Source organism: Astatotilapia calliptera, chromosome 5, assembly GCF_900246225.1.
Source record: "Astatotilapia calliptera chromosome 5, fAstCal1.2, whole genome shotgun sequence".
NCBI classification, from domain to species: Eukaryota; Metazoa; Chordata; class Actinopteri; order Cichliformes; family Cichlidae; genus Astatotilapia; species Astatotilapia calliptera.
The window spans coordinates 3,359,370-3,386,978 of record NC_039306.1 but is presented as its reverse complement, the minus strand read 5'-3'; the positions used below and the strand labels follow the sequence as shown (position 1 = coordinate 3,386,978).

At 39.5% G+C, this 27,609-nt stretch overlaps 2 protein-coding genes across 3 annotated transcripts in view; both read left to right on the top strand.

The window, feature by feature from the left end:
- Window positions 1-560: 560 nt before the first annotated feature.
- On the top strand, window positions 561-5,328 carry cox6c (cytochrome c oxidase subunit 6C). Its single transcript, XM_026166675.1, has 4 exons — window positions 561-642; window positions 3,035-3,149; window positions 3,579-3,711; window positions 5,191-5,328. The coding sequence occupies exons 2-3, from the start codon at window positions 3,045-3,047 to the stop codon at window positions 3,702-3,704; spliced, it is 231 nt and encodes a 76-aa protein (XP_026022460.1). The 5' UTR covers window positions 561-642; window positions 3,035-3,044; the 3' UTR covers window positions 3,705-3,711; window positions 5,191-5,328.
- An 807-nt stretch (window positions 5,329-6,135) lies between these two features.
- LOC113021863 (serine/threonine-protein kinase 4-like) overlaps window positions 6,136-27,609 on the top strand; it is a 42,075-nt gene continuing 20,601 nt past the window's right edge. Inside the window, exons 1-9 of one of the 2 annotated variants that reach the window (XM_026166673.1) lie at window positions 6,136-6,639; window positions 16,686-16,766; window positions 18,377-18,505; window positions 19,546-19,660; window positions 19,905-20,069; window positions 20,275-20,442; window positions 21,874-22,011; window positions 22,536-22,664; window positions 22,891-23,113. In XM_026166673.1, the coding sequence (XP_026022458.1) occupies window positions 6,596-6,639; window positions 16,686-16,766; window positions 18,377-18,505; window positions 19,546-19,660; window positions 19,905-20,069; window positions 20,275-20,442; window positions 21,874-22,011; window positions 22,536-22,664; window positions 22,891-23,113 (1,192 nt within the window). In that variant the 5' untranslated portion in view covers window positions 6,136-6,595. The remainder of the gene's footprint in view (window positions 6,640-16,685; window positions 16,767-18,376; window positions 18,506-19,545; window positions 19,661-19,904; window positions 20,070-20,274; window positions 20,443-21,873; window positions 22,012-22,535; window positions 22,665-22,890; window positions 23,114-27,609) is intronic. The other variant, XM_026166674.1, reaches the window with a different exon arrangement.

The window sequence follows — 27,609 nt, the reverse complement described above, 5'->3', positions numbered from 1 at the left end:
CTTAAAACTTCTACATCAACACTCTCAAAGCAAACATCACATCTGTAGAGCTTTTTCGCCGCATCTCACCCCCCAAAGTTATTCCCAAAGAGATCTAGTGGGGAAAGTCCATTGCCCTCTCTCATAGAAATTTCTATACATCCACAGGTATAACTGAACCTAATAAATCTCACTTAGTTTTGTATTTTATAATTAGTTTTCTTTTTATTTCATTGTGACTTGTATTTATAATTCGGTTTAGTTTCAGTTTTATTTTTTATTGTTTGAAAAGTGCCGTTTTAGTTTAGTTTTTTTCAGTGCTATTATTAGTCTTTTTAATTATTCTTGTAATTGTAATTGAGAGAATTTCCACAATACTGACAAGAACTGAAAATGCAAAGCAATATACTGAAAGATCCATTTCCTGATGTGATGTCATAATGCGAGACAACAAAACAAGATAAAATAGTTTTACAAATAATATCATACAAAACTTTTTCATACGTCACCTTGTCGTTGTTGCCTTCTGTGACCTCAGTTGCTCTGACTGACTGACTTCGCTTTTACTCCACCTAAGTTTGTCCCTCCGCCGTCCCGTCAGAATCTCTTCCGGTTGCAGCTGCAGTGCGTTAGCGGTTTCTGTGAAGGTCGTGAATCCAACCTGTGAGTATCTGTCAAAACCGTAAACGTTTATATTCTTACACTGAATTTTGTATATAATATGTTGATTTTCAGATGGCTGATATCTTCCGGGTTATTAGTTTCTCCTATTTTCTCTGCTTTCTTCTTTTTGTCGCGGGCCGGTTAGCTGTCTTTGTGTACAGCTAAAGCTACCTCGGCGCTAACACAAAGCCTGTTACTCTTATAAACTGTAGTCCAACAATACATGCTAATTTATGCAGGCTGTGTTGGTATGGCTTGTCCCACCAATAGGTAAAGAAATGGTCGTATTAGAAAGCAAATTACTTTTTTTAAGTGTCGCCAGTGAGCTAACGTTATTCTGACCCTGCGCCGAAGCTGGTGGCGTCAAACCGATTTTACTTCGTTAATAATCAAAATCAGCCCGTTCAAGCCCTTCGATAATGCATATAGATATTATTTAAGAGTCTTTAAGTGTAAACGAGGGCACACGTCAGAGGTAGTAATGGGACTAAGGTCACACCGCTTGAGTGCAGACCTGACTCTGCAGCCATGTGTAATGGCGATCCTCCACACACACACACACACACGGATTCATTTCATTCTGCGTGTTTTCAATATTTTATTGTTGTCTTGGATCTTGTATGTCGTATTGAGTTAGTTCAGGTGAAGCAGGGATCTGAGAACAGCAGGTTCATTTAGGGGTGACTGCTAACGACCTTCAGGCGAATTAGGAGCCTCAGATGGGTCATTTTACCCGCTTTTATTTATTAACTGGTGCCAGAGACGTGAGGTGGAAACATGACCATTAAAGAATCCAGGATTTAAATCTGCACCAACAAAGATGACGGTATAACTTCCAGCCGAATAAAGCTTTTATCACACCTTTTTAAAGCAGATATATCAACTGTTAGTCGGGTTCTTATTTGTATAGTCTTTATATTTTGGTGACTACCGAAATTAACTTTAATCTATGAAATGATTCAGAATAACTGCCTGAGTAAATGTCTACATGCATTTCAAGGTTTCAAGATTAAAACTTTCCTGCGTTATTAAAAAAAAAAAAAAATCAGGACTGAGATAAATGTGTTTTTTACACATTATGTTTAAGTAGGGTTAATATACTGTATGAAATGTATTTTTATTTATCAAAAATGAGAAATTAAAGGAAAATGTACCGATTTTGTTTTATTATTACTAAGTTAATTTAGTCAAATAGTGAGTTTAATTGTTGTGTCAGTTTTTAGGGAAAAGGGTGTCTTATGGAAGATATTTTCAGATTTCAGTTTGTCCAGTGAGGAGATTTGCAGCCTTGGTTTGTCACCAACAGGGTTTCTGTTTTGTAATAGTCTAAAAATCCAAAAATGAGTTTCACAAATTAAAATCTTTGTTTTTGTCTTAAAAATTGATCAAGTTTATTTTATAAAGTTGCATTAAATTCAGTTTCTGTTAAATGTGTTTTGGTGGAAAGGTAGAAACGGATCATGCACTCATCGAAAGGTTGGTGGATCAATCCAAGGCAATCAGTCCTCATTCCAGAGATCCTTGGGGCAAGATACTAACCTAAATTCCTCTCTGATGCATCCGTCATAGTATGAATGTGTGTGAATGTTAGAAAGCAATTGCATAGAAAAGTAATTGGAAAAAGTGCTTGTGAATGGGTGAGTAATTGGATTGCTCAGAGTAAGAAAGGACTATGTTAGAAGCCCATTTAGTCCATTTATTATAGCAAAACTACAGAATAAAGCCAACATGGTGAAATTTTGTGGTGAATCAGGGACGAGTCTCATTGTTTTCAAAACTGTCTGCTTAGCAAACTGCATTTAAAAACTACTTTGTATGTACTGCAGTATTCAGTATGTGTACAATTCCAACATATTTTGACTTTGTACTTTCACCTTTGACCCCCTTGCTGAGTGGGTCACAGTAGCCACCAAAGCATGCTGGCAACAGGCATCCTGGTACTTTTAGTGTGCTGCAGTATTTGGATATACATAAAATTTGTGTGCAGGCCATTTAGTCTCATCCACGTTTTCTCCCATATTTCCTTCCACGGTCACTCTCTGTGTCGTCACTGCAGTTTTTATTGTCTCTATTAAAACTTCCATGGTGGCAATGGTAAAACATGGAAGCTATAAAACTACATGCATCTTATTTTTATAAATCCACTTTTATCAAAACACACACCATGATTTGTATTCATTGTATTTACATCGGGTCATTCTTTAAATTGGGTTGTTAAATTCAGCTTTTATTTGACTCTGATCACTAACCAGGAAATGATTGTTTTAAACATTTTAAAGTGAAATGATATAAAGACAGTACTTTTGTTCTTTCTCTCTGATATTTGTACAGAATTTAATAATTGGGGGGAAATTTAAATGATTTTTTTTTGTATTTTTTTTCCCCTCTGCAGGTGATTCATCATGTCTCTGCCAAAGCCAATGATGAGGGGGCTGCTTGCAAAGCGACTGAGGTTTCACCTGCCCATTGCTTTCACTCTGGCTTTAACAGCTGCCATTGCATTCAAGGTGAGAGGATGACGCACACTCAGGCGGCTACAAACGCAACTCTGATGGTGATGCTAAGATTAAAAAAATGACACAGCCGTGATGAAAGGAACACATCAAGTGTCCTGTCAGTGTCTAGATCCACTTACAGCTCAGCAGACAGCTGATCATATTTTATTCATCACATTTATTTTCTAGTTAAACTTCTTTTTTTCAGATCAGTTTATAAGATGCAATGAATCGTTCACTTAAAGGATATAACTTTTTTGATGTTGACAAATAAATACAGTAATATAATAGTTTTTTTTTTATTGTGACCAGTTTTACTCTTCTGCATAGTGAGTATCCTACTTTCACTTTTAATACTTTGAGTAGTCTCTGTTATCTCTGTAGTTATACTAATTTTACCTGCAGTAAGTTCTGTCATATTTTTGTTGTTATTCCCCACAGTACACGGTGACAGAGCCCAAGAAACAGGCGTACGCAGACTTCTACAAGCAGTACGATGCCATCAAAGACTTCAACGCCATGAGGGAAGCTGGGGTCTTTGAGAGTGTGCAGCCCACTGGGAAGTAAAGCCACGGTGAGGGCCTCATTACTTGGCTTTAAATATTGTCATTTCAAACTTCGGTATCATATGGAGTGTAACATATGATATGATGGTGTTTCCATCAGCATTAACGTTCTGCTTTTTTTTTTTTTTCCTGGAGATAATATTCTTAGTCTAAAGCAGGTCATGGAAACACGAACTTTCATCTACGATATGTCGGATTAGCCTTTTAATATTTTCTGAAAATGATACGAGATGTGCAGATATTGAGAATTTATTATTACTGCAGTTTGTAACAACTTCTTTCTTGTTTACGGGCAGTTTCTGTGACTGAGCAGGGCTGCATATTCAAAGGAAAAAGTTCACATCTGTGGTTGGAACAAGAGACACAGCTAGCTTTAAATATAGGGAAAGTGGATCTGATCAGATTTATTGGCATGCAAACAAACATTACAGCAGCCATGTTTTCAAGAAAGTGTTTGAAGGCTGTCTGTACATCGCTGAACAACATTGTTGGAAAGTATTTCATGTTAGGTGCTGTAGCAATTCTTCAAAAGAATGATGCAGATCTCAGTCTTTTAAAAAAATTGGGGGGGGGGGGAGAGTTAAATAATTAAAAAATGTTTTTAAAAGTCTTTTTTTTTTTTTTTTGACCACAGGCATGATATTAATTGAATCCTAAACAAATGATAAATTCCATTATTCTGAAGTATTTCCACTTCACTCTTGAAGCTGAGTGTTAAGTAAAGCAGTTCACCTTTCATCAGGCTTTAGCTTCACAGCTGCACATTATGCATGAGCAACACAGTACATGGAGATGGACCATCTCACAATATTGCAGATGTTTTCTTTTGCAAGCTCAGATTTTGTTTTAGTGAAACTGTTACGTTTAATTATGAACGCAGCTTGGTGCCTGCTGCTGAGGTCCTTTGAATTTGTATGTTTTCTAAAGGCCAACAGGGAGTGCCGACTCTGACTGGAAATAATTCAGATTGAAGAGAAGTGTTTAGAAAAAAGACGGTTGGCTCTGTGGAGTTTGGTCTCTGAGTTGTTTAAAGTCTCATTGAATACAACATGATGGCCGTTCTTATAAATTATGGAGTCAGAAATGGATGATACAGCAAGGTTTGCTTAAGGGTGGGGCTACCATATGAATGTTGCTGCCCTGTGATGAGCTCGCAGCATCACTCAGTTTCTCAGTCAGGTCTGCGTCTCGCAGGCACGTAAAGTTTCAAAACATCTGTGAGACGGTGACTTTACGAGCCAATAGGTGATGTCATGGTGGCTGCATTCATGTTTTGTATACAGCTTTTGTTTAATCTTAGATCTTTTTTTAATTTAAGTTTTGTAAATTGTATGTAAACTGGAATAGTACTTTATTTTATACTAGCTCAGTAAGAATAGTATTTTTTTATTTTTTATTTAAACAAAACATTTGTCGTGCTCGTCAACGTGCTTACTGACGTATCAAACCACGTGCATCTCTAATGTCTGGTTGTTTCCTTCCTCCAGCTCTGCTTCCCTGTTGTTCATTCCTGGTCTAAAAGATGGTTCCTCTCCACCTCCACCTTGACGTTACCCACTGATCAGATGTAAACGTCGCTTTGCTGTTTTTGTTCATTCAAATAAAATAAACTATTCTATTAATGATCAAACATCTGCCTTTGTGATTTATTCAAAATAAGCTTTGAATCTTGTTCTAATCGGTTTGACATTTTTGAGATGGAGTATTTTGAAAATGCTTTGACATTTGAGGTGAAGCATCAAGTGTGCGCATTACAAATGCTGAGGTTGTGTCTACTGAAAATGCTCAAAGCTTCCAAAATCAAGTTCAAACTGACGGTTACCTTATACATGGCATAAAACCTTCGAGGTTTATCTATCACCCGAGAAAGCAGTGTGATTAAAGTAAATCAGTGTAGACATTATTTCTCACAAAGCAGGAGATAGATACACCAAGTTATTACAACATTTCTAAACTTTATTAATAATACATTAATTATAATTAATACATTATGAAGAAATTAAAGAGATGCTCACTACAGAACAAACCTGATAGAGGCAGGGAGTGAACGATTTCAAAGACTGGAAGAAAGAAAGCTAGTAGTAAATGTTTCTAAAGACTAAAGGACTGAGTTGGGAATTGTAGTCTCAAAGAAAACTATCACTAGACTTCACCCTATAAATGAAATTTAACAGAACTGAATTGAAGAAAAAAGGATGTGTGAAGATTCTGAAAGAAAATCTCAAGCAGTCAGCAGTAAATCTGTGTCTGGGTCTTTGGTCTGTTTTCCTACACAACAACGACCCAAAACATGCCCCGCTCCAAACATGAAGAACAGAAACAGAATACGGTAACTTTATATAATATTAGTAACTTATCATGTTTCGGTGTTATAATTGTTTTTTCAACATACTTGAACAACTGTCGTGTATTGGATGGATGGATTCTATCTGGTGCCCCCTGCTGGCCGCGTCCCGCACTGCAGTCTTTGTTTGCACCGCCTTCTACTACACTTCCTGGTTTTTTCAGGTGGATGTCACAGCGGCTGCCAAACGGTCTGTCAAACAAGTCTAAAGTTGGAGGACGGGAGAGGAGGATGAATTCAGTGATGAGAATACGGCAGCTGGAAGAAACGCGCGGTGTGTGTGGAGCCTGTATTGCAGAATGATGACCGGACGTTGTATTTTTGGCGGATATCAGGCAGCAGCGGCGGCAGCGGGGAGGCTGCTGTGAGGCGGAGGAGCGGGCTAAGTGTCCCTCTAGCTGCTGCTAGCCAGTTAGCGAGCGAGTTAGCATTAAGCGGTCTGCTACTGTTAGCATCGAGTGTCTGCTTTGAAACGTTGGCCAGCTCCCCCCGAGTTTGACTGCAGGCCAGAAGATCCAGAAGAGTCCGGTTCTCCTGAAGAGGACATCATGGACTACAAGGACAAAGTACAGATGAGGCATAACCCTCGCAGGTAAAGCTATGCTAAGAATGAAAACAGGCTTTTTGATGGCTGGCATCTCATTGATTTTATCAGTCTAACGGTAGCAGTCGGTGAAGTTTGTCAGTGGGGTGGCAATCTTCCGGCCAATTGGTATCTATTCAATGAGGCTGTAGCATTACATAACCGACTGTACGATAAAACAGACATTAAGTTAAAACGACTTTAAAGCTTCTCCATGTCCCCTGTAGTCTTCTTATGGGTAACTTTAATGGATCGTGCTGTCCTACATGTAGTTTATGTCTTAAAAGAGTCTGTTCTGATATGTTGTTCTTTCACAATATCCAGAAATTGTAACAAAAAGTCAAAAGTCAGTCTTACGATTCCTTAAGATCTTAAACGTTTCTCACCTAAGAAGCTGCAAACAGAACTTTTTTTGTCTTAATTGATTAAATAAATAGTGGCCTGTCAGTACGACGCTATCCCAGCTCTTATTGCATTAACCAAGCCGCCTGTGTACACTTGATCTGCTGTGTCAAATCCTTGGGCTTGTCACCATCAAAGGCCCAGTGATCTAATTTAATGCCGTAAATCTCTTTGAAGATCTCGGATTATCTGCTTTAATCTCCAACAGGTTGTTACTGAATCAGCTCAGAGTCAATAAAACGCGCAGTAATTCTAACAGAAGAGCTGTGTGTGTGAAACTTCGTGTGAGTGTGTGGGGTGTCCACAGCACTGGGTTTGTGGCAGGTGGAAAGAATGATACAGGGGTTAGAAGAACACGTTTTAATGAAATGAGTGTGATTCATGCGGGGCTTTGTTGCTCCTGTGTGTGGCTGCTGTGTCTCTGCACCTGCAGATCTTTTATTTACACTGCAGATAACCTGATTCAGATATGAAGTTGTGAAATGTGTGATAGTGTGACTAGGCTTTTAAAAGGAAACGGGTATAATTGTATATGTGCAAAAATATATAGACAGGAGTGGCTTAATGTCCTGTTCAGTTAAAGTTGTAAATATAGGTAAAAATTGCTTTTCTCTGAGATTCTAAATTTAGATTAGTTTTAGTCATTATGTGTTTGGTGCTATGCCCATAAAACTTGTACCAATTCAATTGTATCCAAATTAAATGTTTTCCATCCACAATCCTTCGGCAGGTACTCGCGATATTAAATAAGCTATAAAATACCAAACACATATAAAATACAAGTCATAGTGGTGTAAACATTCTTCAAAACCACAGTTTAGTTAATGCGTTGGTTTCTCGAGATGAATAACAAAACACAGGAAAGTCTTGGTTGCCTGATCAGTTATTCATGACCAAAGAAAAAACCCTCCATTATGATGATGTATTTGCAGTTCACTCGTTTCCTGAGCTGTCCTTAAACGTCACAGCATTCACTTGTCTAGTTCCACTCGGGTATTAAGGTACAGGAAGTTAGAGCTTCGATGTGATATTCTGGCTGTTTGTATCAAAGTCTTAGTTTCTGTAGAATTACACCAATATAAAGCACATAAAAAAATTAACTGATCAGCCGAAAGTGACTAAAATCTATTGTATGGAAAACATATTTCAGGATGCTTTTGTTTTGGCCTTATACATCTCCTTTCTTTACCTTTGTCCCTCTCTTGTGCCAAACAAGTTCAGATTCGCTCCCTATTAAGCTGTGGCACGTTTTGTTCAGTTTGTTTGAATTATAATTAAAGTTCAGGGAAAGCAGTGCATCTTTTCTTATTTGAAATGTAACAAATCTACAATTTTTCTAAAGCCTGAGTAATCGTGTTAAATAGCATCAGCCAAAATAACTGATTGTTTTCCATTATTGAGCAGCTTTAGAGACATTTTCACCATGAAACACCATAAATGCTAAAAATAAAAAGGAGAAGAAGAATAATGAAAACTAAACAACAAACTCTTCATTAAAAATGCATCCTGTTTTTTTTTCTTTCCTCGCTGTCATCACTCTGTATGTTGATGTTGAGCAGCTCATAACAGACGTGAACTTGTTTGTTGTGGGAACTGGTTTGTGAGCTCAGCGTGTTTGACAGTAGGAACTGAGAGGTTCCTATTATCCCCTCTTATCAGGAGGATGCTGGTAAAACTCGCCGCTCTTATGTTATCATTTTAACTCACTCATCCACTGTTTCCTCATTGCGTTGACGTAACGCAGGACTTTTGTGTTGGTTTCATCCCTTGTTATTGCAAGACTGGGTTAGACTTTGTGTTCAAATATAAAATCATGTTTGTATATCCTGATGTATTTCATTGTCACCCTCAGGTGTGTGGGGGAGTCACAGTCGTGCTCTTTTAAATGAATTATTAAATAAATACTTTTATGGGGCCTTCCTCTGCAAATACCGTAATAAGCAAGTACTTTGTGCAGATCAGTAACAGGCTAACAAAATCCACTGTTGCTGTACTGAGTTTGTGGATGGACTCCACAGTCTTGCCCTGCAGCTGCTGATGATAGTCGTCGTTTGCTCTGCGAGCTCAGTGCGGTGGTACATGAGTCTGTTCTCCACCTGTAACCTGGATAAAGAGACCCTGTAGAAGCAGCTGAATGACACTAAGGTGTGTTACAATAACAACCTGCTGAGAGGAAGTCAAGAGATGGGAAGGACCTAGCGTGTTAGGAGTGATGGGTCTTTCAAAATAAAAGTGCAAGGATGAGTTGTTTGTTCATTTTAGGATATAAAAAATGACTTGGTATATTATTTTTAGGGTTTTATGTTGCTTTTACTTTATTTTCATCGTCTCCTGAAGCAGATCACCTAAACCCATCCAGTCTAATATTTTCTTAGCTGCTTATCCAGTTTGCAGTTGCAGGGAGGCTGGTGGCTGGCAGACTAGGGGTGGGCGATATAAACGATACACGATAGAAACGATAGAAATTTGGCCAACGATAGAGATTTTGACTATATCGCTCTATCGCGATAGCGCATGTTGATGATGTCATCAAGCTGCACCTGTTTTGGTCGAAAGCATCGCAGAACCATTATCATCTGCAAATTATGCCGGGCGACAGTCATAGCAAAGAGATGAAGCACTTTTGAAATATGGGGAAATCCAAAAACTGCGCTTCCTCCACTTCCGTAACATTGATACATTAATGTTGAATTCTCTGGCAGCTGCTCTATTCCCATGTTATTGCAGTATATTAATGACTAACCTCGTATTGTGGATGAATAATCTCAGTTGTTCTCCTGACTGAAGTTTGGCCCGTGTATAGCATCAGCGAAGCTCCTCACTACGGCAGTAGTGGTGGTAAATTTGATTCTTTTTACTGAATTGAGTTTTAATGAGTCACTCACCAAAGTGAATCGGGTTTTTTGAGTCATTTGATTCACTGAGTCAGTCGACCAGAGAGTGCAAAAATGTACATTTTCACTCAAACTTAATTTGTTTCTCTTTTCATGTAAATCCTACTGCTAAGATGAATGATTCTAAAAGAAAACAACTATTTTATAGAGCAAAAAAGAGCAAAAACATTTCTAAAATTAAGCAATTTCCTATCAAAATTGCTTAATAAACATTTATTATGTTTATTTTTATTTTATTAGTATTTTCCTTAAATGTGTCAAATATATATTTTCTCATCTAAATGTCCACTGAGCTGTGAGCCAGGGGGCGGTAATGCGCCTTAACATTGGTTGCCAACCAAGAAAAAATGAAGCTGTGAGCCAGGAGGGAGGGGTGAGTAGCTCAAATGTGCTGTTAGCATGTTAGCAGAGCGATGCTACTGTGAACCGTGGAGCTATTGTCTTGATGTGAGCTTCTACTCAGGGTTTTTTCTTCCAGTTCAGAGCAGAAACGTTTTTGTTGAGATACTGGATGTTGTGTTTTTCTCCACAGTTGTAATTATAAGCTAGATATATTGCTTCTAACAGCAACAGGGATGAGTCAGTGAGTCAGTTGGGCTTGTGAATCATGATTCTCGAGTATTGAACGATTCGTTCATGATTCGCGCATCACTATACGGCAGTAATGCTCCGACAATCCATCAAGCAGTGTGGCTTACCAAAGTTGTACTAAAACATTTTTTAACAGATTTCTGCACCCCCAAATTGGTTAGAGGTCAGTAAGCACAACCAGAATTCATACATAAGGCACACTCTCGATTTTTGAGAAAATTAAAGGATTTTAAGTGCGCCTTATAGTGTGGAAAATACGTTATACAGAAGAAAAGAATATATCGTGATATATATCGTTACTAGGGCTACCACAAACAATTATTTTGATAGTCGACTAGTCACCGATTATTTTTGCGATTAGTCGACTAATCAGATCATCATCCATTGGACGTACAGCTTATTGCACCAGCAGCATCTGATCTGCTCTTATATAACTATCATTAGCTTACAGCTTTAAGTGTTTCAGGTCTGTGCTAACTAAAAATAAAGACAAGATGATAGTTTATTAAATTTTTATGAAATCTGCAGATTGTTTCGGTGAAGTTTAATAAACTCCTTGCTATCTAAAATATAACAGGACACTGGAGTAAATTCTCGAGCATCTCACACTTCTGATAATCAGCTGTCTGCTTGACGTTTATTCAGCTGTGTAAAAACTATAACTTTAATCTCAGCCAAACCGATTTACTCAGGAACAAATAAAATACTAAAAAAAAAAGCCAAACAACAACATTTTAAAGTTATCTAAGTGACTTATATATATTTAACCTGAGTAGCGAAAGATGGCAGTGGGTTTGAAAACGATCTGCCGGGAGTCCGGTGTTCTCACGGCTCTAGTGAGCCTTGCCCTCTGCTAGCTATCGAGCTAGTGGGTAACAGACGTCTCCGAAAACGTCGGAGCGCTTTTGAAAATATGTGGTGTCTTGATAAACTGAGCAGAGGAAATAGATTTTATAAGTAATGATTGGAACAATACTGGTCCATGTAGATGTAAAAAGCTACAGTCCTGTTTCATTCCTATGCTTAAAAAGACCTGGCACCATGTTTTTAATGCTCATCAAATATAGTTGGGGAAGCAGGTCCTACTGTGTGTGTCTAGTTTCGGGTAGACTTTAAAAAGGGTCTTTAAAAGAAACGTAGCACTTTTTAGACACAAATATTAGTGTTATGCTTTTAAATTAACACTGTCCAGTAATGTTACTGATGGGTACGATATTTTATACTTAAGTATATGTATATTAATACATATACTTACTGAATATACAGAGTAGACTCCAGGGTTGGGCGAAATGTAAAAATTTTTCAACCGGCAGTCTCAGTAAGAATACCAGCAAATATCTGCCTGAGCCTGACGTGGCCCCAAATGACAGGAGACAGGCTGTATGTGACTTCCACCGAGCAGCGGGTCGGCCACATGTGGTCTAAATGTCAAAACACACATTTGACATCTGGCACACACGAGGCAGACGTGTGACGGAGTTGTGGCTGACAGATTAGAGGGAACATTTGGGCCAAATACATTCACCCCTGTTTAACATTGCTTTGATCAATCTGATACACGTTGAGTTTTAATAAAAAAACGTTCTCATTGTTTTTAACGGTGTCTGTTATTCATGTTATTAATATGTAATGTCTGCTGGTATTTGTTAGCATCCTCTTATTTGTGGGATACTTGGGATAAAACTTTCACTCGTGTGTGAAAGTTTTCATTAATCACCATCACAGCTGCTTGCCAGCCGCTTTAAAAAAATGTAAACACAAGGTTTTCTTTCTCAGTGTTTTAATAAATATGGAAGAATATTATAAGCAGACGTTGGTAGTGAACAAATCAGTCTGATCAGTCGGACTGTGACTGAATTTCTAGAGGAAAAATAGACATACTTGAAGCATATACAAGGAAAGGAGATTTTAGGTTAAAAGATTTTAAATTTAGGAACAGGAGTCCAGGTCTTTTGGCCTCAGCAGATCCACACATGCGTTTTTAGAAGTTCACTTGAAAAGCAGATCATGGGCTGCTGTGGTAGATTAGCATCTCAATGATTTGCTCTCACTCTCTCTTTTGTGGCTTGACGCTGATACACTGGACAGCTTGGCTTACTGAGCTGTGCTGGGCAGTGTGAGGTAGAAAATGTGGTTTGCTGGCTTTAGAGAGGCACAGACTCACAAATCAGGCTGCCTGAGACACCAAGAGAAAGACCGGCTCTCAGCGTTCAGTATGTTCTTAAAGAGATGTTCTCTGTGTTGTAAAGACTTCTCTGCCATCTCTGCTGTTTTGTTTTTGGATTTTATTCTTATAAAAAAAATCTTGTATGATGTTTTTTGAGCTCAGACCATAAAAATCATTTTCACACTTCTGATCTGCTCCAGACTTCTTCTGGTCACACGTCACACGTCCTTATCTTTGCATAAAGTTTGTCGGTCAGGTTTTTGTGTAATCCCACTGATGAATGCACACTTATAAAAAGTGCAATAAAACACATCTCTGTTTACTCTGTAGATGCAATAACAGTCACCATTTGTAATATCAGGCCTCACAATTCAAACTAGAGCAGATTAAAATGGAAATAGTCCTCATGTGTTCATATCTGAGTGCTGTGTTGGGCCGAGCGTTTGAAATCGGTCAGTGTTATTTGTGGCTAAAGAAATAAGATAAACCTTTTTGTTTAGAGTCGCTAAGAGGCTCAAACTGCACTAACCCCTACTAGTGTTATTTATTATTAATTATTTATTTATACTTGAATGTTTATTTCTACAGAGATAAGCATGCAGTATGACCCTGGAACAACACACAGCATTTATTGCTTTGGCTTTGCAGTGTCCCTCAGACGTCAATAATAATCATTAAATACTATAAATACTAATCCACATACTCAGAACACAAAATTTAGACAAACACAAGTCAAATACAACGAGAGAGGAGGCAGCAGATTATTCAGGATATGACTCGGCTGGATCTTTGGTCAGTTGTTTTTAGAATAAATGAGACCTGCTCTCACTGAGTTGGATTTAAATTCTCTCACAGAAGTGTAAATACAGTCCAGGTAAGTTCAGGTATACGCTTGAAGTCTCAGCACAGCAGCCAGCTACAGTTTTTTCCCTGTTATTACTCAGCAGTAAAGTAATCATAGTTTATTTGCCCAAGCAGAAGCTGCCACTCTGTTTTACAGCTGCTGTGATTCAGAGTCTCGGAGTCAAGGCCATCATTATTACTTAAATCATAACATTCCCAACAGCTTCTAGTTAATAGACAAGATTCTGAGTCGAAAACGATCTACTGCTAACCGATGTTGCTCCACTATTTTGTGCTTTTTTTTCTAATAATATTAATAAAAAGAACCGACCTGTTCAAGAGTCTTTTACACTTCCCTTACTGTACTAAGTACTTGTAGAAAAAGTAACTTGTTACAGAACTTGATCTGTTTAATTGCCTCTTAACAATCTAGAAATAAACTTTTCATGTCTCCACAAATAACTAGAAAATCTATAATCTTAGAGTAACAAAGACTCTTTGTCATAATTATATCAGGTCAAACAAGATAGTCACTCCTCAGGCTCGTTGAACATCAGTAATCTACTTTGTTGTATATAAAGTATAAATTGTGGAGAGAGAGAGAGAGAGAGAGAGAGAGAGGATTGATTGATTGGGGGTGCAACAATACACAAAATTCACGGTATTTTGTCGATACAAAAAAATGTTTAATTTGTCATTTATTTAAGTTATAAATATATATTTTAACTCAGAAGTACAGTTTTTAAATTTAATGTTGTTGAAACAACAAAGTAGTAAAAAAAAATCTATCTGATTGAGGAATCACTCATCTTTATTACAGAGAAATGGCTCTTTCCAAAATAAAAGCTATACTATACGCTTCTTCTGGGCTATATTCTCAGCAGCATATTAAACATATTAAAGTTTGTAGCATGCGTGCTTGTTGTTTTTCTGCTTCCACTTGTCTTTGCACTAGGATGATGTCGGTGTAAATGTGCAGTCATATTCGTTGTGTTCCCTCTAGTGCTGTCAGCGTTAATCTGAAATGACGTTAACGCCACAACAAATCTCCGTTAACGAGCTACCGCACGATCGCCCCGTGTATGGGGCTGGACGGCATCAACACCTTAACGAGCTAACTGTGCTTATGCACTAGCTCCCACCCATGTAATTGAGCATTGCGTGGCACATCCAACATACTGTTTTACTTTAGTCCATGACGCGCTTACCTTCAGGGTCATACCTCACATGAAAACCAAAATAGTTCCAAAGGCCAGATCTGAATGAGGGTGGGGGAGGTTCAATTTGCCATGTTGCAACGAGCTTAGCTTCTGTCTTGCTAGCTTGCGCTGCGCTCAGTGGATCTGCGCTCGACAGTGCAGCCTAGGCGGAGTAGTCGAACGCAGATCCACTGAGCTCTCAACACAGACAGCATCGTCAGAAGAAAAGTTGATAAAATAAATAAATAATTTTGTATTGTTCGATACATATGTGTACCGAAATGAAAGCACTGTATCGAACAGTTCAATATCAATACGAGTATCGTTGCACCCCTAATATGTAGGTGTATTCATCTGCTTATCAGCAGGAGTTCAAAGTGACCCTGTTTTTGTAAATTAATGCCAATTTAAAAAAAAATTTAAGTGACCACATTTCATACTAAAGCTTGCATGTCTGGGTGTTCCCTTTATAATATCGTGATCATAGGCTGTGGACAGCTACAGGTACCTTGGTGTTCATCTGAACAACAGACTGGACTGGACTCATAACTCAGACGCCCTCTACAGGAAAGGGCAGAGCAGGCTGTACCTGCTGCGGAGACTCAGGTCGTTTGGGGTGGAGGGCCCACTCCTGAAGAAATTCTATGACTCTGTTGTGGCTTCTGCTATCTTTTATGGTGTGGTCTGCTGGGGCGGCAGCATCTCTGCTGGGGACAGGAAGAGACTGAACAGGCTGATCCGAAGGGCCAGCTCTGTTCTAGGATGCCCTCTGGACCCAGTGGAGGTGGTGAGTGACAGGAGAACGGCGGCTAAGCTGTCATCCCTGATGGACAACATCTCCCACCCCATGCAGCAGACTGTGACAGTACTGAGCAGCTCCTTCAGTGGGAGACTGCGGCACCCACGGTGTGGGACGGAGAGATTTCGCAGGTCTTTCCTCCCCACTGCTGTCAGACTCCATAATAAAGACTTTAACTGATCAAGCACACACATCCATACATATGCAATAATACTAAGTGCAATAATCCTTTCTGTCATCGTTGTATTTTTACTCAGTTGTATATAGTATTTGTATTTGTATTCTATTTTTATCTTATTGTATATTTATTTTATTTTATTCTACTGTATATAGTATTTTATTCTATTCTGTACAGCTGTGTACTGTATTTATTCTTATTGTATTCTAATTTTTGCCTCATAACTTTTGCACTGTCCACTTCCTGCTGTGACAAAACAAATTTCCCACGTGTGGGACTAATAAAGGTTATCTTATCTTATATTAGCATTACTTAGCCTAACTGTAGAAGTAATGCTATTATAACATAGTATTGCATTTTTATTTTATTCCCATGGACTTGTGAGCAGAGGACCTTCAGTTATCCTAAAAAAATATCTCATCACAAGCTGCATCTGGGACATGTTGCATCTATTTTTGTTTGCGTAGAGATATTTTTGTCTCTTCAGTTCAAAGGTTGTGGAGATATTTTAATGTTTCAGGAGAGAATGAACGTGATCAGCACTCAGAAGAAGGCTGAATTCAGTAATAAAGTCTTCTCTCAGATTACACACATGCTTTTGTTGGAAGGAAAAAAATGTATTTACTGTTTTCATTACTGCATAAAATGTTGGCCTTGAAATGTTAAGCTTTTAACATTTTTTTATCTTGAGGGTGGAAAATGGAACAAAAAATAATAATAATAAAGACCCTGCACCAAATTAATGCGTTTACAATTGTTTTTTTGTTTTTTTTTTACTTTCAGGTGTTAATTACTGGCACGCTCTGCAATATTTTTTTAATGTGAAAGTGCCAGAGTGTCAGTTTAGGTCAGCAGGAGTTGTCCTAAAGTGCTTTAGAGGCATGTAGTGTACAAAAGCTGTGATCGTGTGCTGCAAATGATGAGACAAATAACCAAAAACCACGAACAAAAATCCTGAAAATTGTTCTTTCTGTCACTGCAGACAGCTGAAGAAGCTGAGCGAGGACAGTCTCACCAAGCAGCCAGAGGAAGTCTTTGATGTCCTGGAGAAGCTGGGTGAAGGGTGAGTCATGTAGCCGTACAGTCTGAGGCTCACCTCGGTCCTGACAGGAGCAAAGTTTCACTTTGCCTGTATTTATGTGTCATCCTGGACTGTGTTAGTCATCCTGGTCCTCTCCGTATCTCTGTCCTTGTTTCTGCTTCATTTCATCTCTGTTCCTGTCAGACTTCAGGCTCCGCCCTCCTCTGTTGCCTGTCAACATTGAGAAACAGGATATGAAGAGGCAATGTGCTTCCTGTTCCGAGCGGTTGATTGACTCCTCGCCTGCACGCGTCATAGCTGATTCCAGACATTTCTTAATGATCCTGCAATTAATCAAAGTCATTCGGTGCTGCTCGACTTTTGCAATAAAGACGTCTTATTAGTAACGCTGGCTTTAATGAAACTATTTTTTTCATACCCGTTTTCTTTCATGCTCATATCACAGCTTTTTCTCACTCTTGCTTCATCTGTCAAAGTGAGAAAAACTGTTGGTGGGAAAGTAATGAAATAAATTGAATAGTACACTGATGTTTACTATTGACATCAGTCACTAATTAATGTGTCTGTGAAGTCTTTCCACTGCAGGAACTCGCAGACAGTTTTTGGGAGGCCACACCTTTAAGTGTGGGAACCCCCCCGAGGGCTATTTTCAGTGGAGAAAGAGAAGAAGGACCTCTTCTTAGACGGTTACTTGAATTTTGGTTTCCAGCGATTGTGAAAACAAAATAATCAGGATAAAAGGTTCACAGTTTCTATTCAGTTTTGCTACAACCCTCTCATATTTTTCCAATGTTAGAAATGAAGCCCACCGCTCTCCTATACAGAGGCGTGCTTTTCACTTGCTGTCTAGTTAAGCGCAGTACAAGATGACTGAAAGAAAGAGTTTATCTAGGGAAAGAAAAAGTTACAAGGTTTCTGAAGGAAGACCTGTGGAAAGATCGTTAACAGGTGCGTTTGTCTCTAGATCGCTCAGCGTCTTTCACCTCAGAGCTGAGTGAGTTCCAGTAATACGGTTGGAAAAGCAGGAAAAAGAGGATTTGTTGCTTCTTAGCACGTTACAGCTATTCACAGATCAATATTAATAAAGCACAGATTAGCTTTGACTATTTTCCATCCACTGTTGGATCCTTAACTCAGGATTCGTGGGGCTCCTCTGACTTTCCGAGTTGGAAATCCAACTTGAGGGATCGTTCCATTTTTAAAAACCCGACTGGGAACTCGGACATTATGACTTATATAGGGCCGCTGTTGCCCACCTGCTGGCCGTCATGCAGGTCCTCCGAGGCACCTGAGCTCACAGCTTCTGCTTTTTTACTGCTTTGTGCACCTTCACACATCCTGCTGTAAAGGCCAGCACGGACAGGCGAGCATCCCTTAGACTGAAAAAGAAAAAGGCTTCTCTCCTTTTTCAGTAAATGTAATCTGTTAAAATGAAGTTTATAAGTTCAGTAACTGTCTGTGTTTAAGTTAATGAAAATCATTTAAATTCTGTTATAATCGAGCAGCCTCACCAACTCTTGGGTGTGGCTCGATACTGTTTGGTTAAACTTGGAGATAACAACTATCTGCTCATTGATCTCAGTCATTAACAGCCGAAAGAACATGTTAAGCCTCTCTTTGTGTTCCTGCAGGTCTTACGGCTGCGTATTTAAGGCTCATTATAAAGAAACTGGGGAGATCGTAGCCATCAAACAAGTTCCTGTGGAGTCTGATCTGCAAGAGATCATCAAGGAGATCTCCATCATGCAGCAGTGTAACAGGTACATGCGTTACTGAACTCGATCCGTGCCATGAAACATAAGAAAAACCCAAAGGCAGTAAGAGCATCACTGGTGTGACTTGGTGTTTTGTGTGGTCAGCGTTTTGCCGCTCATCTTTTGCACACGTCCTTCCGCCCTGTAATTACACACGACCTCAAACTGGATTAAAAAAAGTCCCCCGTAAGAGAAGTGTGGGCGTAGATGTTTGGTTAAATTGCTGAAAAGCAGTGAAGCAGATACTCGAAACATTTACAGTAAGTGATTTCAGCCTCTGCGGAAACATTTAGAAAGTTTCATTAAGTTTTTCTGGGGGGGCTTTCCCATAAGGTGACAGCCCCACCTCCACACCAACTGACTGTTATATAATTCTCCAGGGGAAACACATTATTATGGTCTGTTTCTCACTGGGAAGTGTACCAGACCTGCAGAGTCTGTCATATAAAAGTGTTTACTGAGGTTTTTCATTCATTGCTGCAGCAGCTATAAATAGACAAAGTACCAGCAGTTCCAGAGTGTTCTTCAAACGTGAGCGACACTTTCACTTTGACTCACAAACCTCATCAAGGCCTGGGGATGCTGTACTACTGCACTCTGTCTGCTGATCTGCAGATAATACAAACTGTGATTTCCACTAGAAAAATAGTGAGATCAGTAAAGTATTACATGTAGTAACAAAATAACTATTACAATATTTCATCAACCTCAGAGGTTCTGTGGTAGTTTTAGTCCATTGTGAGTTAGCACAACACTAAACACTTTGAAACAATAATAACTAAACTTGAACAAACACTCTGAAACTAACCACAGATGTCTGTAAATTCACTTCACCCCTGTGTGATTGCACCACAACTCAGACGTGAGCTGGCCGTTTCATAAGGTCACATAAGGTCTCCTGCTAATGTTGAGCTCAACTTTAGGAAATAAGTTTCATCAGGGAGAGAATCGTAGCCTGACTGAGCATAAAAGCAACACATTGAATCTCAAACATCCTGAAATAAATGGATGAATGTGGTCTGACTCACCCATGTCCCTGTGTTCAGTCCCCACGTGGTGCGCTACTATGGCAGCTACTTCAAAAACACAGACCTGTGGATCGTCATGGAATATTGTGGCGCTGGGTCCGTATCGGATATCATCCGAATACGTAACAAGACGGTAATGTAACACCCAGACACACACGCACACACTCACTCACATGTAGTTTGCATGGAGCACAGCGTGTGTGTAAGGCTTCTGCACGACTTCAAGGTTTTCGATAAATGAATGTTAGTCTGATGCATCTCTACGGTTTCAGTTTAAGAATATTTAGATGTGCCTCCTCCACATCAGTGCTACGTCTTGTTTGAACATTGCTTTGCATACATGAATCTAATTAATGTTACTTGCGTTTGCCTTGTAGCTCAAAGAAGAGGAGATAGTCACCATCCTTCAGTCCACTCTGAAAGGTCTGGAGTATCTTCACTTCATGAGGAAGATCCACAGAGACATCAAAGCAGGCAACATCCTGCTGAACTCGGAGGGTCAGGCCAAACTGGCCGACTTTGGAGTTGCTGGACAGCTCACAGTAAGAGAAATCAATCTGCTACTGTAAATGCATATGATGTATGTTTGATGTGTTTTAAATGTTTTGTTATATCTGGTTTAATATAGAAAGAAAACACAATTAAACACCAGTAGCTGAATAAAGATGCTATCTGCCCTTTGAATGTTGTAGAAGCTTTAACCTTCTATGCTTTACTTTATGTTATTTTCTCTCCATCCTTCATCAGGACACGATGGCGAAACGAAACACTGTCATCGGCACGCCGTTCTGGATGGCTCCAGAAGTCATACAGGAGATCGGATATAACTGTGTGGCAGATATCTGGTCTCTGGGAATAACAGCTATAGAAATGGCTGAGGGCAAGCCACCCTACGCGGACATACACCCAATGAGGGTACGGATCATGTTATAGTCCACAAATCACGTGTTTTTTACGAATACTTATTTTGAACAAATACTTGAAAAAATATTTGTATTCGGGAACAAGAAAAACTTTATATCAAAAAGCTGAGTTTCCTTATGAGACCGCAGTGCACGACCGGATGAGTGAATGGAAGAGGTGACTGACAGAGAGGCTCGGCTGAGTGAAAAAAGGCTGAACTGCGTCACTATTTTTGTTGAATATATTTCTTTGTACCTTAACTGGGTTCCGGAGACAGTTTATAACTTTTGCGAAGATTGAGAGATTATTCCATTACGCTGCATTACTGACGACTGCAGTCAGTGCTCTCAATGGTAACTTTAACTCATGTTCGCTCTGTTTACGTAGCTTTGTTAGCTCGGTCATTTAAAAATAGGCTGTTGACAGAGTAACATTAAAGTTTGGTTTAAAAGGTTAAAACGATGCTTGTGTAGTTGTGTCAAATTGTATGCACTTGTGGGAGTTATATGATACGTTTAAGTTACTATACCTAATTAACCTTAGCATAGCTTCCCGTCACCCATGAACTTAGCTGAAACTCCCCACATGCATTTGGGCAACAAAATAGAAAAGAGTGTGGCTGCTGCTGAGCCACCTCTTGGTCCTCCACCAGCCAAAACAACTTGATCAAGTTCTGTGTGGAAGCATTCAGTCAGTGCTGCAGATGAAACCAAAGTGATATGTAATGTGTGCAAAAGTCAGATCAGCAGAGGCACACATATCAAACATCTGTCAACATCTGTTATGCGTAATCACATGCACTTAAAGCATCCTCTCCTGGCACTGTCTGCCAACCCCCCCACAAGCACCAATTCATCATCACAGCCATGTTCTGCCCCTGCAAGTCAGTTTCGCTGTCTGTTCAGTCTCCTCCAACAGGACGGGTGGTGGTGGGTTCATAATGTTCATAATGGTATTTTATCAGTTGTTGGTTTGACCACTGATGAGGTAATGGCTGTTATGTTATTTTCTTTTCAATGACGTTCCTTGTTACATGTTCATTGCTGGATTTATGGAAAAACATCAACTAATATTGCATATCCATAATGATTATAAAGGATAGTGCAAGTATTCTTTAATTCTATTACGTTAATTAAAAGTATAACGCAAATTTTTTTGAATTTTACTTGAATACAAATACAAGTACAAATACTTCCCCCCTCAACAAATACAAATACAGATACCAGCTGCTTTCTACATCTCTAGCAGAAAGCAGTGCAAGTGTGTTTGCACTGTGTGTGTAAGCCCCAAAAATGTTAGTATGTAAATAATAACAGCTGTATGTGTGTGTAAGAGAAGACAAAGAGAGGAAACGAAGGAGTGTGACATAAATTACTGTATTTAGCTGAACAGTGATGGCTAGCTGGTTTTGCCTTCAGTGTGCTGAACTGTTTCCTCTTCCAGGCCATCTTCATGATTCCCACAAACCCTCCCCCAACCTTTCGGAACCCGGATCTGTGGTCTCCGGGCTTCCGGGACTTTGTCAGCCAGTGTTTAGTGAAGAACCCAGAAAACAGAGCTACGGCCACACAGCTGTTACAGGTAACGAAGCAATCCTGTAACTGACAACAGACCGAGTGTCGTGGATGACCGTGTGATCAGAAAACATTCAAACCTTTAGATATCTTTAAATTAGATTTTTAATTATTAAAGCCACACTATGTAAATGAGGTAATAACTATTAAAAAAAATGTGCTCATTTTTTAATCTGTTTATTATTTTTATTTCTGTTTTATTGTGTGACCTGCTCTTTAACTTTTTCAAATCAAATGTATTTTTATTTTAAATTTTTAAATTTTTTTGATTTGATTTTTGAATATTTTCTTTTTTACATTAATGAGCTTTATTTTTTTGATATTGTCTTTTAGTGGACAGCTTCACTTAACCATTCATTTTATTTTGTTTTGTTGCTGGCTGGAATTTCAGTTTAATACATCATATTATAGTAGTATTTTTTACATAATCGTAGTATTTGCTGTAATATTTGCTATTGTGGTCATGCTTTAGCTTTCATGGATCATTTCTAATTGTAACTAATGTGCGTTACGTGTCTTTCTCCTCGACAGCATCCGTTTATTAAATCGGCCAAGCCCAATTCCATCCTCAGAGCTTTGATCACAGACGCCATGGAGATCAAACTGAAGAGACAGGAGGAAGAACAAAGAGAGCAGGATGCAGACGACGATGAGAATTCGGTACAGACTCAGCAACTTAAATATCAATAGGATAGCATTTACAGCTTTTAAGTTACTGCAACAAAAGAAGACGTTAACTTACGAGTGTTTTTGTATTTGACGAGCTTTTGATTTCTAACTTTCCAAAGCTAAACACAGCCTCATATTTATAAACATGTCCTTTCTGGATATTGTAACTGCCGTTGGAGAGCATTAAATCACGCTGCCCTCTGCCTCTGTGTTTCAGGATGAAGATGAGGTTGACCAGGGGACGATGGTTCGGGCAGGTACGGGTGACTCAGGAACCATCCGGGCTGCCGGTTCTTTAGGAAGTTCTCTTGGAAGCTCCGCAGGAACAATGATTGAACACGATGACACGGGAACCTTGCAGTCACAGCTGGGCACCATGGTCATCAACTCTAATGATGACGAGGACGATGATGATGACGAAGATGCTGGCACTATGAAAAGTAAGTCCCTCTAAACACATGACATGCGTGCTGAAGTGATCGATGAGGGCTGCAAAATCAACTAAATTCTGGCCTCTGATCGTAATCAAAGTTAACTTTATACAAAGTGTAGTAGTAGTAGTAGTAGTAGTAGTAGTATAATAGTAGTATAATAGTAGTAGTGTAGTAGTGTTGCTTCTCTGTGATTTTTGGCTTTGAGGAGCTGGTTGTCTCGCTGCAGAATGAATTGGAGATTAGTCGAGTGACTTCTCAGTGCTGAAATCTAAATATTTAAATTGGGTAAGTGTTTGCTCTGCACTCCTCAGTGTGTTTTTAGCTACAGTGAAATGTGCTCGTACATTTGTGGAGCTGTGCCTGATAAATGCAGTGATAAATTAGCTCTCAGTTTACTGGAAAACATGTAAGAGGAACCAGATGATGACGTGCTTTGGCATTATTTTTAAACAGACAGGATCAGCGTCACGTCATCCCTCTCTTTCATGCACTCAGGGTTAGAATAATAAGATCGAGACATTAGCGGGATTATGACAGAGAATTGAGTGAGCTGAACTACGTGTGCAAACAAAACCGAAATAAAAACAGAGATTTTAATGGCCACTTACAAAACTAAAGAAAACAAGCCTGAGCTTTGGTGCATGTTTACTGACACTGGGATATCTATCAGACAAATACCACACATTATAACTGAACCAACAATGAAACTAATAATGCCTTCAGGTATATGCATTGTTCTGCAGAACATGCAAAATGCTTGAAATTGAAACAAAAAGCTCAGAATATTCAAAGGCTGGAATGACTGCAGGTGCAACGCAGTCATTTTTTAGCCATAATATCCAAAGATGCAGCTGTAGTGTTTAATTTGTCCACGAGGGGGCAGACTGTGCCCGAGCTGTGAACCGACAGGTTCACTGTGTTGTGTGTGTCGGTGTTACTGAGGATGTTTCCTCCAGAGGCTTGAACTCCCGTACCACAGTGACTTTCCTCCTAATTCTGGGTGTGTCCGTTAATTCCTAAATTACAAGCACGAACTTGCTGCTGGTGAACTCGGGCGGGATGCGTGTCAGCAGAGGCCTCGAATAGTAACAGCAGAGTTTGTTCCATGTTTGATTTATACACCAGTGATTTTTCTAATGGCTCAGTGTGTGTGATGTTAGCAGCAGTGATGTCCTGAACACTAACACTTTGTATGGTCACGTGTGATTCTGGGTAATGTAGTTCTGCTTTATTTCTTGTCTTTTTATATAACCTGTGAAAATATATGAGAGACACGTGGCACTCAGATAACCACGAGTAGAAGTAGAAGAATTATGTAGTGCGATTCTTGGCAGTTGGCCCACCTCTGCATCCAGGGAGCCAATCAACGGCCAGTTGTGTGGCTGCAGGAGAGGTTTTATTACAGCTTCAGCTGTGTGGTGGCAGGTATATCTATTGTTTTATTGGGCCAGTCAATGTAGGTAAATGTATTTATATTTTATTCCCGGCAATCTATTCAGAATATTCATTAGCTTCCTGTTTGTGCAGTCCTCTGGTGGGAGGAGGCATGGGCATTAATCATGTGGATGCTCTGGATTGATCTGTTTAGGCGAAATTATGTGAAGCTGCGTGTTTAGTAAATGTGTAACTTTTAGGGGAAAATCACAAATTTTTCTCTTCTTGTCTGATTTGACTGATTCTGTATGTTTTTGTTTCAGTTACCTTTGAAGTAAACCTTAAGCCATTCAAGCATTGCCTGTGCGCTCCCCCAAAAGCTTTGCTATAACCTTTAATTGACATAACCTGAGGGACCAGACTCAGTTCACCTGAGAGAAACAAAACCAGAGGGCAAAGAGTTAGAACAAAAAGATGAATAAGATCAGACCTGCTGGAGTGTCTTTCAGGGATGTGTTGGTGCTGCATCGGTCTGTTGGCGTCTGTCGACTGTGTGGGAGCTGAAGCGTTGGCTGTATTTGGTGCTTTGGAACAGATTCTCAATAAGAGTTGGACTGAGTTGATCAGTGCTGGCGGTCTGTGGGCGTGTTTTATGTTTGTTTTTATACGCAAAGAATTAACCCCAATGAGACACTGAGCACGCTGACGCTTGACGTGTGCGTGAGTGTATATTTGCTTTAGCTCTGCGTGACTCCAGTAATATGCAGCCAGAATACGCTCTGATGAAAATAAAGCTACTGTGGAGGTTCGTGGCCAAATATCACAACTCCTACACTTCATCTAATGAGAGTTACTTTCAAACCAGGGGAGCGCTGGCCACATTTACTACCACTGACACGAACCGGCAGCATTCAGGTGCTCACTAGACCAGTTTGCAATTCTCCAGTGCCCTGATGAGAAAAAAACCAAAGTAATCTGGAACCACCATCTGTGGAGAAATAGACCTTTTAGATTCAGATATACTCACATGAGCGACATACAACCCAAAGGCCAAAGCTAGTCTGTGAGCCATCTCAGTCCAGACTCTGACCTCCCACCACAGGAAAATAAATAAAAGGCAGTGTAATGTTGATGGATCTCAGGTTAAATGACTTTAATAGTTTTTATTTTGTGCATTTCACTGCTCTATAAAAGCCCAAACTCACTTACAGCAACTCATCTCTATCATCTCAGCTCATGTCTAGAGCAAAGACGACTACCAAATTAACATTATCTGTTTGCAAGAATTAATGTGTGCAGTCGTTTCACAACAAGGAGGTCTTTGGTTTGAATCCCCTGGCCTGCCGTGGGCCTGTATATCTACATGGGGACTCTGACTCCCCCCCCCCCCCCCCCCCCCCCACTGTCATGCATGTTGGTGTTTCTAAATTGTCCATAGGTGTGAATGAAATTGGCCTCCAGGTGGAAGAAAATGGATGGACGAATAAGAGCGAGGGGCTGTTTGTGCAGAGAATTTAACTGAAGTTCAAAAGGGAAATAGATTTTTACTGCTGGTATTTTTGCACAAGCTCAAGAAACTGGAACTGCTCTGACTGCCAACCACACGTAGTTACAGAAATAAACGGTCTATATTTGACCCGCACAGTAACGGCATGGTTGGCTGTTTCATCATAAACAACGCTGTCCACCACGTGCTGTTTACTATGACACCAGAAGTCGACTTTCAGGTGTAATTTGAATTACTTTGAGGGCTTAACTGTTGAAGACTTGGAGTAACAGGCTTTATTGGACTGACACACTGATGCTCACAGTCACTGTTAATGCAAGACACCACACTCTCATATGAGACCAGATGTACAGACGTACACTGCCACAACGCCACTGTGAATTTATTGAGTCTCCATCACACACACACACACACACACACACACACACACACACACACACACACACTTCTCGTACCTATGGTACGACAACTTTTCTCGTGCCTATGGTACGACGACTTTTCTCCGTGCTCCTGGTACACTGCGCAAAAAAACCTTGCCCCACACACACACACACACACACACACACACACACACACACACACACACACACACACACACACACACTTCTCGTACCTATGGTACGACGACTTTTCTCCGTGCTCCTGGTACACTGCGCAAAAAAACCTTGCCACACACACACACACACACACACACACACACACACACACACACACACACACACACACTGTGTGTCTCCGGTCAGACGTCCTGATATCAGGTTAGTATGGATCTCCACAGGCAGCGGTTTAAACTGCATTAACACTGGAACATTTCGAATTCATAATTGCATTACAACTCCAGTGTCCTTCAGTTGTGTGTTTGTGTGTGCGCGCGCGCGAGTGTGCCTTTTTCTCTTGTCTTTAATGTGCTCCTCAGAGGGTGCCTGTGTGTGTCCCAAGCTAATGACTGTGGTCTGATGCTGAAGGGGCCCTGAAGATCAAGATGAGATATTAGATCAGTTATTGATCCTCCCTAATGCTACTGAAAAATAAAAGGAATTTTAATTTGCAGTGATTAGCCCTTAACTGTGTCTGACTAGAATCCGGATTAGAAACTCATCTCCTGAAAACTGTACGGGACAGAAAACCTCGTAGAGTTTCAGCCAGATCTACATTTAAATGGATAAACGGGTAGAAATATTGCAATTTTTACGATCTAACTTTGTAGTTAGATCGTAAATTTAAAATTTTCAAAATTATTTTGGGATTAAAACTAAACAAAAGAATCAAATATTTGATATGATACGACATAGAACAACAAGAGTCATTACTGCCCTCCAGGTGGACTTAAAGGAACACAATTGGAATGAGGTTTTTGCAAATGAAGATTCAAATAGTGCATATGATGCATTCTTATCAACTGTAATTTCACTATATGAAAAACATTGTCCTTTAATGAAAATCACTAGAAAGCATCACAGATCAAACAAGCCATGGATCACAAAGGGGATAGAAGATGCATGTAAAAAGAAAAATAATCTATATAAGAGATTCATAAAACAGAGGACAAAAGATGCTGAAATAAAGTACAAGTTATATAAAAATAGATTAGTAAATATTATAAGAACAAGTAAGAAAGAAT

Coding starts and splice junctions, on each gene's coding strand:
- cox6c (XM_026166675.1), top strand. CDS start 3,045: ATGTCTCTGCCAAAGCCAATGATGAGGGGGCTGCTTGCAAAGCGACTG. Junction 3,150..3,578: donor CAGCTGCCATTGCATTCAAG/GTGAGAGGATGA, acceptor TATTCCCCACAG/TACACGGTGACAGAGCCCAA.